The sequence below is a fragment of the Acyrthosiphon pisum genome, chromosome A1 (genome assembly GCF_005508785.2).
Source record: "Acyrthosiphon pisum isolate AL4f chromosome A1, pea_aphid_22Mar2018_4r6ur, whole genome shotgun sequence".
NCBI classification, from domain to species: domain Eukaryota; kingdom Metazoa; phylum Arthropoda; class Insecta; order Hemiptera; family Aphididae; genus Acyrthosiphon; species Acyrthosiphon pisum.
In genome coordinates, this window is record NC_042494.1 from 53,786,593 (window position 1) to 53,806,459 (window position 19,867).

The window sequence follows — 19,867 nt, forward strand, 5'->3', positions numbered from 1 at the left end:
TCTGACATGACAATGAAAAAATTGCAAATATTTTTAATTTTAATTTTTACGGACAGTATAATATGATTGTTTAACCTAATTTAAGATAATTTTTCGTATACCTAATATTATTAAGAAGTTTTAGAATTGTAAAAAATATGTTTACACAAAAATGTTACTTTATAATGATTTTAGTTATTAATAACTCTATACCGTAAATAAATAAATGTAATACAATAGTATGACCCAATATAGAGTTAACCACAGGAGAAAAAAATCTACTCTGACTCTTGAATGAAAAAATTAGGTACACTCTATTCATAATTTAATTTAACAAATTAACTTCATACTGAACTGCTTCTGTAAAGATAATTAAAAATAAAATATTGATTAATTTAACTATTATAAAATAATTTTAATTGATTAAATTATAAGTTTGGATTATTTAAATTAAGGAACTGGCTAAAAAAAAATAGCTAAGAAAATAAGATAATATTGACTATTGCAAGAAGAATCTAAATGCGATTGTTCTTAGTTATAGCCTATAAGTATTCAAAGTATTTAATTCTCCTGTAAATTGTTTTGTGAACAAAAGCCACATCATTAAGTAATGTCTCGAGGACAATGTAAGTAAATTACAGCACTTAGCTACATTCTCTATATTGATTTTCCTTAAATACTTATCTCAAATGTCATCATCCTTAGAAAGTTTCTTATAGTAGTTGTTTTTTATCTTATCACATTAATCATTTACCCAATTGCAATACAAATTTGTAAGCATAGATATTATTAATATATAGTATACAGCTTAGAAAATTCTTATAAAATAATATTGAATTATATTAGTTGAAATAAGGCTTTTCTTAAATTTCTGTTCCATTTCACAAAAAGCTGCCTTTAATAGTATAATATTGTTAAATTAAATGTATGTGAATGCGAATTTAATATTTCAAACATCGGGTACATGTAGTTTAAATTATATCATGGGTATAAAATATAAATAGTATGTTATAGTGTACATAATGTAATATTATTATGTATATTGTATAGTTATATTTATAAGGGACATATTTTTGTTTGGAAATAAAAATACATAGATAAGAGTATTATAGTAAACTATTATAGTAACTACATACCTAAATAATAAGTTATTTTATATTTCATGTTATAATATCAATATCGTTAGTATGATATTACATAATTACATAAGTTGATATTAATATGTTTAAATCAAGTTCAAAAATGTTAAATATGTAATTATAAGTAATTCCAGTCATATATTATGCATTTTAACAACTGTTAAGGAAATATACCCTGAAATAACAAAGTTAAAATATTGTTACATAATAAAATACAAATATAATATCCATCCATTTTTTATATTATTTAGAAAATTAGCCATTGTATAAAATCAATTATGTGCCTATTACCGAAAAAGCATTTTATTGTAATGCCGTTCCATATTATGCTTTCTTTTTTTAAAATATCTCCGAGATTATACGTAATTATTAATACCGATGCGTGGTCGCTAAAAAAATATATTGATTAAGCATTATATAAGAAATATGTGATAATATCGTACGGTGTTAAATTAAAAATCATTATGTAGAGAGTCGTATATTATGATAATATTGGCAGCCTTATACTCAGGCTCTACAAATTGTTGGCCACTACAGCTGGACGAGAAAAAAAATACGAAACAATTAGCAACTCTTGATTGCCTCATTATGCCTTTTTAGTTTTTTTTTTTAAAGAGAGCTGTCCATGAGAGAATAATTTTTCAAAACTATATACAATTAAACACTAACCTGTTATACATGAGTATGTCTGGTTTCCACAGTCGGTTTGGATTGAGCCTGAGATCCTTGACACCGCCATATTCGGAAATGTTCCACCTCATATTGTAATCCACCCATTCCTATAATAATAGAAAATAATGTGTTTTATTTTTATAAATAATTGATAACATTATAAACAACTAACTTTAATCTAACTCTAAATACGAAATTCACAGATTCCTTAAAACTATTGATATACCTATCTACAAACTATTCTGTCCAAAACCTAAAATTACTTGAGTTCCGTTGATCCCAGAGAGCTTTTGTACATACCTACTTTATTCTACTGGGATACTTCTAATGACAAAACCAGATTAAATCGAAGCTTTCACAGGTTGTTTCAGAACATAGAAATTAGTTTTCCGAATAACTTTTCTCAAAGGGGAAACCGTGAATTATGTTATGCGTATTGCTGTCACAACTATATTTTCTCATTTGAGATGAATATATTTTACTTTATGTTTTACAATATAGTTTTCTATGCAGAGTATTTTTACAATGTAGGTACTTAAATTATTATTTTATAAATGTATCGTATTTCAATATGACCTAATTAGTAATGATTATAACAGTTCTAAATCAAATTGGTATTGTAATTAAAATATTTAGTTGTTAATATTTATTAGAAAGCAAATAAACAAAAAATTGTAATTTTTAAAGCTAGATTATGTCAAAAATATTAATCTGATGAAGCTCTACCCATTGCTGAGCGCACACATATAATAATTTATTTTTTTCAGAATTTATGTTCCATTAAATAAAGTATCAAATTTCCTTTAATTTTAATTGGGTTATATTTATTTTTACTTTAAAATGTGTTGGTACCTATGCAAATGTATCAGATAAGTTTTATTTAACGAAAAACAATATTAATTAGTTATTTTTATCGTATATAGTATTATAGACGAGTGTTATATAAAATTGAATTATTTAATATTTGTATAAACCAACAGAGTAATATTTTTAATTATTGGTGGCTTCTAATATTTTTGAAAGGTTAAATTTACGTATTATACATATTATTTCATAATCACTAATGTTAATAATACATTTTATTTCATTAATACTTAGTACTTACTTCACAATCATTATCACATTTTATACAGTTATAACAAATATAATTTATATCATTCATATTGTATTATCAATTAAACTATCAGTTTTAAGTGCAAGACGTGCAAAATGTAAGATCAGCGATAATTTAACAATACAGTAGGTAGGTATACAGTGGTATTATCTACTTAATACATTTTAATAATCAATTTATTTAAAAAATTGGAAGCTAAGGTATAAAAGTATAAAAGTGTGAAAATATGTGAGTATTACATTTTAGACGAGCCTCTTGGCCAAATATGTTTAGAGGTGTGAGAAAGTGTGTTTAGAAAGGTGACACTTTTCAAATTTTAAAACGATATATCATCAAGTTATAAAAAAAAACTCAGAGCTTATGTGTTATGGGCTTTGACCTCATTTTCCTAGTTTTTGCATTTTTATCGACAAATAATGTGACTTAGGTGCAATTTGTATACCTATGTAACCCAAAGTACTATTTCATCCGTTAGATTTTCAATAGATTACGTATGCTGAATAAAACTATTAGAGCCCCTCCACTAACCCAAATAATACGTTTTTCGAAAACAAACATGGCATTATTGTAGTATAAAATAAATAGTTTTTTCCTCAGATATGTGGGCTTTAAAGTTAAAACCATTAAAATAAAATTATGTCATGCAACAAATTAAAAATAAATTTACCGTAAGTAAATAAATAGATAAATGAACAAAACAAATATAAATTTATAACAAAAAAGTTTCACGGAAGTTTGATTTTTGATTATCTACTTGTATTACTATTTTCTAAATTTCAATCATAAATTATATGAATCGTTTTTCCATAAATTAGGGTCGCGGTTGTTCGACATGAGGAATTTACTCCAATAGTTTTTTTTTCCCAATCGTGCAACTGACTATGAACATTATATTATATTATGCTGATGATGCTGGTTGTTCTGTTTTATTCACTGTAATTTTTAATCTGAGATTGCATTGATCTCTATAATTACAGACCTAATTTCATACACGATAGTGACATGAATAGCACGACAAATCATAAATAAACTGCGCGATCGTGCCACAATGGAAAAAAATTAAATTGTAAACGCGAAAGATACTTAAAATTTAAGTAACTGATAACGATAGTAAATGTCTACAGAGCACAGGAAAAATTGCACCACGGGAAACCTCGTAATATATTATTATGTGATCGAGTCTAAACTCTCAGTAAACAGTGTCTCAACATGTTTCGAATAGCATAGGCGTGTGTTTGTACCTCTAATTATGAATTCACTGAGATTTCGACAACCACGAGGTTCAGATTTTATAACGTACGTAAACACCTGTTTACAAACAAAACGGACCACGGTATTAAAAGACACTCTATCTTAGTCCGACAAACAGTAAACACAATACCGATCAGAAATGAAACTAGATCACCGCACGGGTTAAAGGTCTTATGCATGGTTTATCTCTATTTTCGATTTTTAAGGTCTTATCTATATTTAATTACTAATGAGGTATACGATAGTATTTCGTTGCAAAAGTCGACGGTCAAGTTTCGTGTTTTTTCCGTCCGATCGTATATAACTGATAAGTGATAACTATAAGGATTATTATAGTTTAATCTATAATACTATTAATAATTTATTTTATTAATATATTTATTATTATTATTATTATTATTCCATGAAAATGTTTTAAACACGCATGTATTAGTAAGTTTTATAATTAAATGATAAATATAATGTATGAAAAAAAAATATAGCAATGCTATAAGATATATTTCCTTTACAAGGAAAATTGAAGAATCATAGTTATTATATTTTGTGATAGGTACTTACCTATCTAGTAGCATGCTACATTTTGTGTGAAATTAATCTTTGATTTAATTATATTATACGATATTAACCATTGAATAAAATAATACATAGTAACTTTACTATTGTAGGCGTAATATATGGAGATTTTTTTTTTGTCAAACCATGATGTTGTGAAATATTTTGTTGGTTTGATGTTTGTTTAAACCTAAGGCTTATTTAAATTAGGTACATTTAAGTATGCATTATTTAGATTAAAATGTATAAATAAAATAATTAACTACCTAAATAAACATTTAAAACTAATCAACTATCTTATTTTAAGCTTTTGTTTTTTATTTTCTCTCTCTTCATTTACATTATTAAAATAAATCTTAAATGTTTAGCTCAACCTATTTAGTTATATGTACGTAAATAAATGTACTTTTTTGATTATCATTTATCTTTCTGTTAAACCTCACTGTGGCCAGGTCTTAATAGATTGCTATAAATAGCAGTTGAAAAATATTAAAACACATAGGCACAGTTTTTTTCTCATAAGTATTTAAAGTTCATAATTTGATAACATTTATCAAATTTTAAATTTTAAAAATGATTTTGTAGTTCAAAATGTATAACATTTTTTACTTTTATAGCTAAGGATTGAAAACTTATAACAAGGTTCCACGTAAATACGCTATTTTGCAACCAAAAAATCTCAAAAATATAAAAACACAAATTTTTTTTTTATAGTTATTTTATGTTAAAATTTGAAGGAAATTTCATATTAAATAACCAAGAATAACGATTTTAGTAAAGTTATTTTGTTGTAATTTTATAATATTAATTCAACTTATCGGCTACCGTATTAATAATAAGTAATAACAATATAAATATAACATAAAATATCCACAATGACAAACCATCACCGCTCAAAATCGTTTTTCGTTTACAATGATATTATGTCATTGAATTCAAATTTAATATAATCCATTATACAGTGTCCCACTAGTAACCTACTGTACAGCAGAGCGACATCCACTTACCCACTTTTTTATATTGCGAATTTTCAATTTTCACCTCTCTAAAGTACCAAGTAAAACCAATTTGCTATCAGAATTCAGAACCCACCCTTGAGGCTCGAAATTAAATATCGAAAAATCCTTTCTACTTTATATATCGTATGTGTATACAGTAACAAAAAAAAATCTATGAATCCTAAAATATCTGAACGAGAATAAATGTTTTTATTTATTTATTTATTTGTTTTTTTTTTAAATTATAATAATACTTATGGCCGAATAAAATATACACAATACCATGTCAATATATTGTTTTAATACATTTATCCGTACATAAAGTCATAAAAATCGTATTATTAACGAAATATATGAACATTCTCGTATCGTATCTCGCGACGCATATTTTTGTTGAATATTGTATAATTATTTATCGCGCTTTCACATTTTTTGTCATTAAAGTTAGTAAAAATCGGTTCGTATTATTTAAAAACATTCATACGAATAATTGATTCATTACATTACGCGGATTAATCAATTGTATTAACAGTCCATTATTATATTTTCACAGTGCGTCTACAGCAACATACCCTTACCCATTATGATGGCTGCAGTTGTGAAACAGTTGATTTGAAGGTTCGAAGACAGAAGAAGGGCAATAATGTTTCTGCACTAATCAAAATGTTCGAATCCAACCACGACGACTTGACACCAAATCGTAGACAAAATAACGTAATCGTGAGCGACTGTGGACGTTACGCAACGCGTGCAGACGTCACCAGGACGTGGATGCCGATTTAATCTTACGGGGTTGGATGGCGGGGGAGAAAATAGGGGAAAACAGGAGGAAAATTATACCCCACCCAGAATTCGTAAACTAACCGATCGCTATAAGGTTTGGGGGACTCGACGCTGTCTGAGGCGATCACTGACCCGTAAAAACTAAGCACAACCTCCTTGCCGACGCTGCATGTGCCCTCCGAACCTAGTGACTTTACTGATCTTGGACGTGGTATTATTTTCCTCATGTTTTCCACCTATTTCTGCCCCCACGATCCATCCCCGCAAGGTTGGATCAACGTACACTTCCCGGCGAGTATTGTTCATTATAATAAATTGTTATTATTATATTTGGCGGAGTGCACGTCTGCCATATGCAGCGGACTGCAATAATTGCAAAAAATAATAAAATTACTATGTGTATTGTTTCTTTATAAATAAATATATTGTTCCTGTTAATCTTGTGTCTCATTTAATTCAATTATTTGCGCCTCAGAGTTAACGATTCTAATCGCACTCGAATAATATATGAGATCAACATTGCTTCCAACAATACAATATTATGCAATATAGTTCTTAATTATTTAGAAAAATCGGGAATTTATTTATTTTGTAAGTTCCAATTATATAGTACTATCTACCAGAAACCAACTTTAATGCTGAAACATTTATCGACATTTTAAATTGATTCCTTTTCAAGTTTAATAATACATTTTATATAGGTATTATAAATTTAATTTCACGTCGAGTGTTACTGCTGGGTAGCGAATCCCCTCACGCTTTTAAAGTCAACTGTATAGTCCAGCTCATATGCTTATTGTAACTACTATTACAGATTATATATATTCAAATAAATTTTTAAAAAAAACGGGTGCGTCGCGGGACGTACCGCAAAAGTGAGAACTACATTTTCAGGTTATTGATTTTGTAGTTGGTAGGAACATGGGGATTAAATGAATGGATGTTATGATGGCATGATATGATAAATGTAATTGATAATAAAATCGTATCAATGTTAAGTCTTTATTCTATTATAAATGCAAAATATTATTACAATATAACAATCAAATATACTTATGTCATCTTAATATTAATTATTTTCTACTAATACAATGGTAACACTTTCAATAGCTCGTGCAGGTTCTACATTAACTTTTAATTTATAAATAGATATTAACTATTTTCTTCGGGTTCAACAGCAACGCTTTCAATATTTGGTACAAGTTCAACATCAACATTATTATCATCTACGGGTTCAATCGTAATATTTTCTAGTGAAATTGATGAAACAATGGGGTTTACGATAACTATTATACGGTATAAATGTTTTTGATTCAAGAGTATCGAGAAATCGAGAGAAAACTGCATCTAATGCAGTATCTGATCTTCGCTGGTCACACTTTCTATCAGTATCACTATCACTTCTTTTTGCCGCGATACAAACTCCAAGAGGAGCATGCAATCACGTATAAAAAGTTTATCACTTCTTACATAAAATAAAATGTAAAGCGGTGTCCGGTGATACGTAGTTAGATAGGAAGAGAGAGAGAGTCGAGCTGCTATGCCCCCACCATGTCCCGTCACCCCTACCTATATACGCAAGCCAAGCCGTGTGTACGTTTAGCCGCTCCTCTTCCTCTGTTACGCCGCTTCCCCTTGATCGCTCTTCGGACGGACGCGGACGGACGGACGTTCAACGAAATAGGTCCCCAACCAAGCGCGCGCAATAAAGTTCTCACTTTAAAAAAAATATATTATAAATGAAAATTAAGTAGTTATTTATAATAATAAAGTATACAGCTTTAATATTATATTATTTAAGTACCTAAGATGTGCCGGCTAAAAATCGTCATAATATGTGCATTGTGAATCAATAATATTATCATATATTAATATGATATGGATAATATAGGTGATATGATAGTAATATTATATATATATAATATAAGAATCTAACTTAATTTTGGAGACGAAGGAAACCGGTTTGTTTGTTTATTTATTATTGTTATTATTATTATTAATTATTTATTTATTTGTTTGCACTTGCATTTTTCAATTTGAAATATATATTATCCATTGAACAAATAATTTATTGTTACATTTTTTTCTACCTTATCTCTATAATAAAAAGAATAAAATTTACCACTCCAGTGGTTGAATTCAAAATGTAGGATAAATAATTTTCAGAAATAAGCAATAATAATAACTACAATATGTAATTATACTATATTATTTGTATAGTCAAAAAATAGTCATATGTTTTTAAATTAAATTAAAAAAAAATAATTTCTTACGGAAGAAGGTCGGGCAGCTAGTAATTTATAAATTGTTTACTTTGGTAGGATATTTTAGTAATATAACCGCAGCAGGATTGGGGGTTGTTGATAATTCTACGAATTCCACTGTTTAACTGGTAGCTTATGATTGCATCATAATAATATAATCGTGTTAAAATTATGCACATTTGAGAGGGCGCTACATAGGCATTTGTTTTTTCTGTCTTACAAGTGCGTAACATACCAAATTTACGCTCAGCGGGTCACGTTTGGCTTATTTAGTTTAAAAATTAGAGTGAATTATTATCTGTGTGTGTATGTGGGTTTTTACGATAACAATTCAGTTTTCAAGTGAGTTATGAGCATTTAAAATGTACGCTGCATTATATACGCAACACTTGTTAAAAAATTGAACTATCGAAAAAACCCCACATACAACCACATATAATGGCGTACTTACCATAACGTTTCAGTATAGGTCGATTCACTATATAATTTTTAAACTATCGAAGCTAAACGTGATCTGGATGAGCGTAAATTTGCTATGTTATGCACTTGTAAGTGACAATAAATGGCTGTGTAGCATCCTCTTATTTTTTTAATGTATTTCAATAATACAGTTATTATTACACGGTGTTTCAGATAGGCAATTTAGGTACGCCACTACGTCCATTTCACAGTATTCCATTATGGTATGAAATATGAATATTATGATCTATTAAAATACATCAAAGTACAGTGTAAGTGAGTATAAGTTAAAGCGAGATGAAATTATTAACAATACAAAGTATATAATATTTCTTTAATGACTCAATGCAATTTTAGGTAATTAAAAATGGCTCAATAATTATTATAAATTATACTAGTATTATTATTTTGTGGATAATAACTGTGTGTATATATCTATATACATATATGCATGTATAAATACCTAGTCTTGGATCATTTTAACCATATTTCTTTAAGCACTAAAAAATGTTTATTTAAGGAGTAACGGAATGGGATAAAAAGATTATTTATTTTTATTTATTAGCCATGTTTTCCATAGTATAGGTAAGTAGGTACGTAATATATTATATAGAGTGATTTATAGTAATATTATGTTATATTGTACGACTGAAAAGTATTATACAAATATGAGTAAAATAAAGGAGTTTTAAACCATTGTATAATTTATTCAACTCATACTATTTTTATTGAACAACAATACTAGCTCGTGGAGTTTATAATTCATACTCAATTATTTTTGTTACACTATCACGATGTGTTAACCTTTTAAATAGGAGAAGAACTTGGTAATTGGATTATTTCTATAGTGAAGTTTTCTCCCTTGAATAAATCAGAAAATCACAGGTAACTATATAAAGTATTTAATATTTATAACAAGTACAACATGGCCATATTATACAGTAGATTGTATACGGTAGATGTAATATACAATTAAAATTAAGGTTAAGTTTTTCTCAACTCGTTTTAATTTTATTCTACTCGTATAGCGGCTGTCTTTTACGTTATTTTATACCGGGTTATAATATAAGTAAAACATTTCAGGATTTTAACTTATACACAATATATGTTTTCTTTAGAAAAAGTTCGATCGACTGCTTTCAGCCCTTTGATATTATATGTTATATATTGCATGTAATTGGGTACCTATATTATGTGAGTATTGTGTAAAAGTAGGAAATAAAAATCGAAATGTTTTGTTGTAGGTGAACTCTGCAAAAAATAATCGACGGTAAAATCACATTCATATGCAATCGAAATGGATTTGTGCCAAAATGGGAGGATAATAATATCAGGAAGATGTTGTAAATGACTATTCTACACATGCAGTAAAGGTTACTCGGAGTGAGATAATTTAAATGTAGTAACAGTTTAGTATCGAAAGTTTAATATATTTTATATAAAGTATTGTTATATACATATTTGAAAATATGTATTATTTCAGTACTAACGGGAAATTTTTAAAATTCAAATCACATCATCAGTATATTGTACAAAATGTGTACTACAAACATAAATTGATTAATAATCTACCCATCATTGTTGTATTGAGCTTAATGCCAGGGCTTGAAGCCAAAAATATTTTTTCCAATTTGGTTTTCGGTTTCCGTTATCGGTATTTAATTTTTTCCGATTTTAATTTCGGATACCTATCGGTATTTATTTTTTCTGATTTAATTTTTGATTTTGGATAACGGTTTTTATTTTTTCCAATTTCAATTTCGGTTTTGATTATCGGTATTCATTTTTTTCGATTTTGTTTTCGGTTTCTGTATCGATTTTAACGGTTTTAAGTTTTAACGGATATTAAAAATTGGTTTCAAGCACTGGTTTTTAATCTAAATAATCAAACCATCAATATTTCTTTATGTATGTAATAACTTATAGATACCTAATAAACGGGATACAAATTAATTATTGAGGTAGAATACAACATTACAGTACATCATTAATCACTATGATATGACTTATTAAGCTACAACCAGTCAAATATTATAGTAATATAATTCTATTATAATATTATAATCAATGCACAAATTGTTTTTACGTTTTAACGATAGGTATAATAAAACAAAATATATATATCGTTAACGAAATTAATGTTACATTGTTGGAAATTGCACGATACTTAAGCGAACAGACATGAGCGCAAAATGTTGGTTCAATATTTATATAATTCGATGCTGAATATCGCACGAGTCTGTCACTTTATTGTGATTGTACATTTTCGACAACAGTTATTGAGTTACGCCTGTGGGACGCTATCGTGCTGGTAGGTACCTACCGACCGCCATATCGTTTGCATAATCCTCGACCTGGGTGCTTTTAAGGATTGGTCGGGCTGATAAATATAACACGAGATTATGAATCCGAGGGGGAAGCCATAACTGTTCTTTGTGGAATACCAGATTGTATATTATTATATTATGAGGTTCACAGAAGAGTTCTGATTAGACGTGAAGAGCAAAAGTGCATTCTCTTTGGTAGGATTTTATTTTTAGTAACAAGATTGAGGTTGGCTCAATTTTATTTTAAAAGATCAGCTGTCAGCATGTCGCCTTAACACGACTTCCCTAGACTTGTGAAATGTCTTGAAAATTGACCATGAAGTATTATATTTTTATTCTAGCGCTGTCGCCATCTATTCGTTCGTATTATTATCATAGTATAAAATAACAATTTCAAAGGAATATCTGCCGCCAAGCTTTTACATATTGTTAAGTTGCAAGGGATATAGTAATACCCAATTAAAAATATTAAAACAGTAATAAGTACTCAATATTTAATGACGTATAATTAAAATACGTAAGATAAGTAGGTATGCAACTATCTAATATTATACATATAGTTTATTTTGTTACTTTTGTGGATGCTCTTGAAGTTATATAAATTGAAAAATCTTTATTATACTTCTTAAAAGTTGCTAAAACTACTGAAGTTATCCAATATAATTATTAGGTTTTGAAATATTATAATTAAAAAAAGTAATTACCAAAGCTGTTTGGGTAAACCACACTGAAAGATTTTTTTAAATATTTTATAAGCGTGTTAACATTTTTTTTTTTTAATATAATTTTTTAGTTTATCTTACAGTTTTTATCTAACGTTATTCGCATAATTATAATATGCTAATATTGCCTTTATAAAATCCTAAATCAACGTATGTTTATTATGTTTTATTACTTTAAGATGAAGTTTAATCACTAACAATACAGCCTAATCAGATTCATCAAGTAAGTATTAGATTGTTAATTTAAAGTAAAAAAAAAAAATTAAAACAAAAAATAGACATATTGGAACATATTAATAATATGTGTCACGTTTGAATAAACTATTTAGTATTTCTTACAAATTAGTAGTTGATAAATATTGTTTATTTTCACCACCAATCTACTCAACAAGGTATAGGTAACTGTTCTCGACGATTCGTCTAGTATTTAAGTAGCACTTTTATTTATTAATTGTGAATCGTTTACCTCTATGTTACCTATACCTATTATTTAATTTAATCTTGCTAATATAATCCTATGGACACCACTGTTGCCACTGGTTTATAGCAATTTATATTATATTAAAATTAAATTTTTATTTTCTATTCATACTGATAATTTGAAGTTCGTTGGAATTTTAAGTGGTTTTGATTAAATTATAATACAAAATATTGAACTATAGAAGAAAATATTATTATACGATAAGCTAATATTTTAAATGACACATATTATATTACCCTTTTCAACACCTACGAGTAAATATATAAATCTACCTCTTAACTGTAGATAAATATTTATCACTGTATAGTTTTGTTAGTTAATAATATAGGATTGGTTAATGTAATAATGACATTAAATGTTATGTGCTGATCGCCTAATTACATTAATTTAATGGTTTAATTCAATTATATCAAAAGAATGATGGGAAACAAAGTATGATTAGACTGGATAATCGAAACGCTCCTATTTGTATAATAATACAAATAATGCCAATTGAAGAATCAGTATTTTAAAACTATACATTATTACATTTACAAACGCAATTTGATTATTAATTTTAAATCAGGATAACAGGTTTAAAATTTAAATAAAGCTTTGTTACCGTTTGTATATTATATTTTGAACAGAGAGTCGAATCTATTGGCTTAACAGCAATGCGTTTTTTTATGGTATATTGGTATCAGCTATGGGTAGCAGGAGTGCTTTAAAATCCTTAATAAACCCGAAATAGATTGGAAATTTGATACAAATGGTACTTTTAAAAGGTAATTTTTTAAAGTGTCTAGTCGTTTTCAAGAAAGTCACAAAAAACTATCAAAAAACAAACCACCTTAACAGTAGGGTTAGGTAGAGCCAAGAAAAGCTGGGGTATGACGAAAACTTCTCGCATTATTTTCAAACTTTTCAACAACCTTCCAAGTCATATTCGATTTTCACTGATTATTTTATTATTTTATTGTAATATTGTGTTATTTAATTTCCATACATATGAAACCATGGAACATTTTTATTTAAATTTAAATCAGCTGATTTTACTTTAACATTTATTTATCATTCAATCTAACCATCATTTGAATACAATATTAATTATCTTATAAATATAATTATTACCTACTGTACATTTTTGAATTATTTAAAAACGTTATTGTAAACATTTTAGAAATCCTATAGTTTTCAAATCAAAAAATGCATATTTTATGTTATACAAAACGGGCTGTTTATTTATATTATTGCTTTTAAATATTTAATTATACTACTAAACTGCATTTAGTCAAGTTTAATGAAGCGTGACGAATGTATTATGTGTGTGAGGTTAGATTAAGAATGAGAGATTTATTGGTTCATTTATTATAGATATTAAACAGAAAAATGGTCAAACAGTTTTATGGATGTCATCTTTTAATTATTACATATTAATATTGTTAAATATAATATTATAGTTCTATAAGAAGACAAATTTTAAATTCGTGTATTTTTTTTAATACCGAAAAAAATTAAGTATAATTATTAATATAAGCCAGCATTTGTTTTTGACAAATGTTTGATTGATTCAAATTAATTTTTAATCAAACTATAGACTAACAATATAATATCATATGTATTGGAACTTATATAATATACTATGTAATACGTTACACATACTTAAAATAATACAGGTACTCACCATGTTTAACCACGCATTTGTTATGACGATTTGATTTTTTTCATCCTAAAACAGTATAATGGTAATATAAACAATAGCATGATGTATATTATATAATATAAGTTAAGACAAAAATCGGTAATCAAACAGTATTGGACAATAGAAACGCGAGCTGGTAAAAATAGTGAATATAATATTAACAAGTTCCATATAAAAAAGCTTTTAAATCATTAAAATAAATGTAATAAGACCGTATGAATATAGCAATACTGTGCACTGACAAAGCAATAGTCATTTCACGCAGATTTAAATGTCATAATAACAATAAGTGTTGGAATAATCAAATAAAAAAGTGAAAATACATTTTTGAGTTAAAAATAAAACGTATTTTCAATTTCTAACTGAGTAATTCAAACACTGTCATAACTCATAAGTCATAATGATAAGAATATATATAGAAAAATATTCTTAAAAACGCATGTAATTCTTTTATAGTATTGTTACCTATAACAATTGTTATTTTGATTCCCTTAGTATAGCAGTCTATAAATTAAACGTATATTTTATGAATTTTGAATGAAAAAAAGGATTGTTATTTTCTATCCGGTATACGCTTACTCATTTTTCACTTAATTTTTTATAGACCATTAATTTAAATTTTAATAAGAAATGTTATCAACTCGTAGTTAACATATAATATATGTGTAAGGAAATTGAAAAGTTAAATTGCTACAGTCAAAGAATATGATAAAATTCTGAATGCATTTCAAAATTCATCTTTAATATTGTGTTAAACAGTTTATTCAGCGTAGCTCCATATATTTTTATTGTATTTTGATCGTTTTATTTAAAGATCTCCGAGCAAAGTATGAAAATAACATTTTTCAGCCGTATTCATATTTTTAGTAGGTACCTACCTATGCTATGTTAACTCAGAAAGTCAAAACTGGAGTACATATAATATTATAGTTGTTGGAATTGAATTGTGTTGGAATCGATTTGAGATGAGTAATTTCGGATGACTTTACATTTTGTACGTCTACTCTGTTTGGATTTACTGTTGGGTATGATTGGGTGGTCGATGCGTTTAAAGCCGGAGTATGATGTGTATAAGCTGGCAGAGTAGTTTTTCTGGATAAGTTTATTTTTGGAGTGTCAAAGGTATAAATGTTATAAATAATAGGTGACACATCACTGCCCCGAGGGACACTCACATTTATCTTGTGGTAGGAAAAAAAAAGATTTGGTGTTGGTATTTCACAAAAAAAAAATCTATTTTCCGGGGAGGAGTTCTGCAGAATGAGGTAATAATAAGGAGCAGGTAAAAAAGATTTCATTGTGAATAATAAACCAGACAATAAACGTCAGATGCGGATGTGAAATACGCTTTGACTCTGTTGCTTTTTTACTCGACTGACAGTACTATAAGGTATCAACAATAATTTAGAAATAAATAGATTTGACATTCTACTGATAAAATGTAGCCACTAGCTTATTATTTCATTCAACGCTGTCAACAATACTGTACTATAAATTATTATGATTGGCGGTTGTGGTGCTGCTGTGGAGTGGTTGAGAAGATGGAGATGTTATGGATACGTGGTCGACAAATAGCTTTGGTCTGATAACTTTTCAATTTATTTATGGTGTCATCAGTTATTTTGTATCATAATATAGTTAAATTGATAAATAATTAAGTGATATGAAATATTAATTAAATCTTATTCGTGCTTCGACGGCTTATTATAGTATATCAGCTATAGTTGTAATAAATTTTAATAACTGTCATTTTTTTTGACGCCTCGATTCGTTCAAAAAGTTACATTTTAATTTTTAGACAAACATTTTGTGAATACTGATAAATTATTTTGTTACTATGCATTCTTAAAAATAGTACTGCGTCCGTGTGTTAAGTGTTAAAGAAAATGCACATTTTTTTGTCAGTCTTTAATGAAAATTTCTAATTTTGAGTTTGAATATTAGTTATAATAAATTAATTTCAAAAATATTTGACTGTACCTTTATATTGTTCTAGACTTCTATTAGGTACCAATTATTATGTATATGATATATCTTTTACTTAAGAGGGCCAAAAGTAGAAACTTTTCACATTAATGGGGAAAACCCCATGAAAAAAAATCATTAAACACGTGAATATTCACGCAAAATCAGTTTTCAACTAAATTGATTTTTTTTTGTATATTATTCAAAAATTAATAACCGTAGAAATTTGAAATTTTCACCATATATTTATAGACATTTTTAGACATGATTTAATTTTCAAAATATTCTCACCTTATTGTGCTATTATATAGGCAGATAAAATGTTCGACATAACTTAGTTTTTTATTAGGTTTATGTTTTTATACTAATGTCAAAAAACTTGGGAATTTAATGCATCGTTACTCATAAGTTGTATTACAGCAATTTAAATATATCCCAAATGCATACGTTCAATATTTTTAACATGAATACAATATTTTTGGGCTTGATACACGATAAAATGTTTCTGGACCGATTTTTTTGTATGGTTTTCTTTGTTATGGTTACTTATTAACAAACGCATATTTATGATTCATAGATTTTCCTTGTAGAGTAAAAATTGTGAGTAACCGTGCTATGGTTTATTTTATAAGCGTTTGAAGTTAAAACGTAGTCGAAATCGCGAAAATATATAATTATTTTTTAGGTACCCAGTTAAATGTTCTTAAAATTTTCAACTTTATTAGCAAAAGCTTGGAAATTTAATACAGAGTTCCTCATAAGTTTTCTGATATTAATTTTAAAAATATAATTAAAAATAAATATACGCGATATTTTTTGTAATGCATAAATTTAGATAAAATTGGATATTTAAATGAAAAATAATAATTTTTCTTATAGGTATAACGTTTTCAGTTATTTCGTTGTAATTTAAAAACTGTTAAACGTGAGGACAGGTAACTTTTCGCCATTATGGCGTTACATAAAATATATATTATTTAAGAAATTTTATAAAATAAATTTCATTTTCAAAATATTTTGATTAATTTTTAGTTATTATACCCATGAACCTATTTACACCGTTCTATTGCACGTCGGCTTTGAATTTTTTACATCAATAATATGAGATATCTAATAATACTATTATTGTATAATGTTATATTCGATGAGTTTGTTATAAAATAGTTACTATACTACTAGCAGTCTATGCTTTGAGTAATTAATATAGGTACTATCAAATATCTTTAGATATAGAGGCCTCTCACTCGTAAGAGTCATTTTTTGTAATCAGGGTTTTATCAATAAATTAAATTATAGACATTCATTACATTACGGAGTGACCTACTCAATGACGAGATGTACTCTAAACTTACTATACAGCATTGTGTTTTTTATTATGTGTTTAAAGTTTGTATAATATATGACAGCTGTTATAAGTCTACGATCTTAGTATATATTATATTATTATAATTGGGATTTGTGACTCACACGTCATTATTATAGGAGTTAATTTTAATGTTCAATAATAAACTAATGTTAATCACATATTGTGGTTCATTAATAAAAAAAAATTATTTATATGATTTTTGTTTAGCATGTTTTCAAACTGAGTCTTAGGTGGGCTGAGATACAAATAAATAATACAATGTCAAAAGTGTTGGTCGATCGATCGTAATTTGTAGTCTGAAACCTGACTCCAGTCTTGACATAGTCTTCATGCACATTTATATTTCCGTTTCGCTTTGAATAAAACACCTATATTCTAAGCCGTCAAAGTCGAAATTTATTGTAATATTGCTTATACAATTTGCATTGTGTTAAAGTTAAACCTTGTCAACCGATGCTATTGATCTCGGATAGGCGACCACTAGGGATTTTTAGTAACGTGATCAGTCCTTTGCAAACCTTAGTTAGGAAACTTGTCATAGACAGCGCCACAGAGGATAAGGCTTGTAAATTATTACTAAAATATATAACTTAAATATTTAAAGAATAAATGTATTAAGAATTTAATACGGGGTCACGTTTTTGGTCATCATTTATTTATTAATCACTACCTATGGTTTCCATGCAAATACATTAAGTGTAAATGTTCAATGTTGTTAAATTACAACGAGTAAATAATAAATATTTTTATTTTATTTTATAACTACACTTGTAAATTGGTATTCTATTTTTAAAGTTGGAGTATTGAGACATTATAATGTCGATGTACCAACCGATAAACTTTATTACTGATTTATTTTTATATTATCGCAATATATTTTTACAAGTTCGTTTGATATTCTTAATCTTATCTAAATATAATGTATGTATAACTATTTTCTCGCATCTTTTTTATATCCGTGTAATTTAAAACAATATGTTCGATATTCATGCCAAAGTACAGTGTTCCTTTAAAATAATAAGTTTCGAAATTTACTCTTTTTTCAACACGTGTTGTTACACAGCACTGTATCACTTTTGTAACGTATTATTAAATAGTTTCGATATATGCATTTCAAACTTTTTTTTTTTAAACTATTTTATTATTGCCTTTAGCGTTTGATAGTTAAACCATAATTCAATTTTAATTTTCAAATAGCAATCCATTTTTTTATATTTGAAAACTATTTGCCAACATTTTCTTAAAAATATTGTATTTCAAAAATTATAAAATTTAAAATATAGGTTGTCATTTAAAAATCAATAGTTAATAATGTATTTACTAACAAACATAAAAGTAAAACGATTGGGTGACTACTAGACTGTAGAATCACATATGTTTTATATTTTTAACTAAGTCAATTTCAAAAACAAAATTATGATTCTTCAAAAAGGAGCTAGTATTCCTGTTAAAAAAATTACGCTATGATTTTATGTTCACGTTTTAGTCGTTATATCATAAATTATAGATATTAATATTTCATAACGAGTGAATTCAATTGTCTCTTCTACATGAATCATAAATCATTATTTAGTAGGCAGTATATATTTTGATATAATTATGATTTATATTATACGCTTAGTCATTTTAAAGTAACTACGAATTGACGCCAATGTGCTATTTGCTTTTGTATCGAGTAAATTGCACTTAATACTATTGCCACACAATAACGTTTTATGATCGAATAAAGTGTATAGCCTAAGTATACGAACCACGTCTATTATCTGCTGTAGCGTGATGCCAAATGTAACTTCGAGTGGATCGGATTCGTTGGATACAGGTCTCTCCAGAGGGTTGTAATCTATTAGGAGGTCATCCAAGAGTTGCCTCTCGAATTTACCTTGAACGCTTTCTGAAACACAATGAACACAAAAAACTTAAGTAATGATCTCGATATCTGCACACATAATAATAATAATAATAATAATAATAATAATAATATGTGGACGTATCACACAGCTTTTCTCAAAATTATAACCACAATAACGATGATTATGAATTGCAATTCACGCATTTTCTCAACAATAGGTACTAGTTTCTACAAAACTTAAAAATAAACAGTAGGCAGGTAGGTA

At 27.3% G+C, this 19,867-nt stretch overlaps 1 protein-coding gene across 3 annotated transcripts in view; it reads right to left on the minus strand.

The window, feature by feature from the left end:
- LOC100164544 (acetylcholine receptor subunit alpha-type acr-16-like) overlaps positions 1-19,867 on the minus strand; it is a 225,096-nt gene that overhangs the window by 32,569 nt on the left and 172,660 nt on the right. For all 3 annotated transcript variants that reach the window (XM_016809608.2, XM_016809606.2, XM_016809607.2), the window contains exons 2-4: positions 19,505-19,644; positions 14,405-14,449; positions 1,788-1,897 (exon numbers count right to left, since the gene is read on the minus strand). In XM_016809608.2, coding sequence (XP_016665097.1) covers positions 1,788-1,897; positions 14,405-14,449; positions 19,505-19,644 — 295 coding nt within the window. The remainder of the gene's footprint in view (positions 1-1,787; positions 1,898-14,404; positions 14,450-19,504; positions 19,645-19,867) is intronic.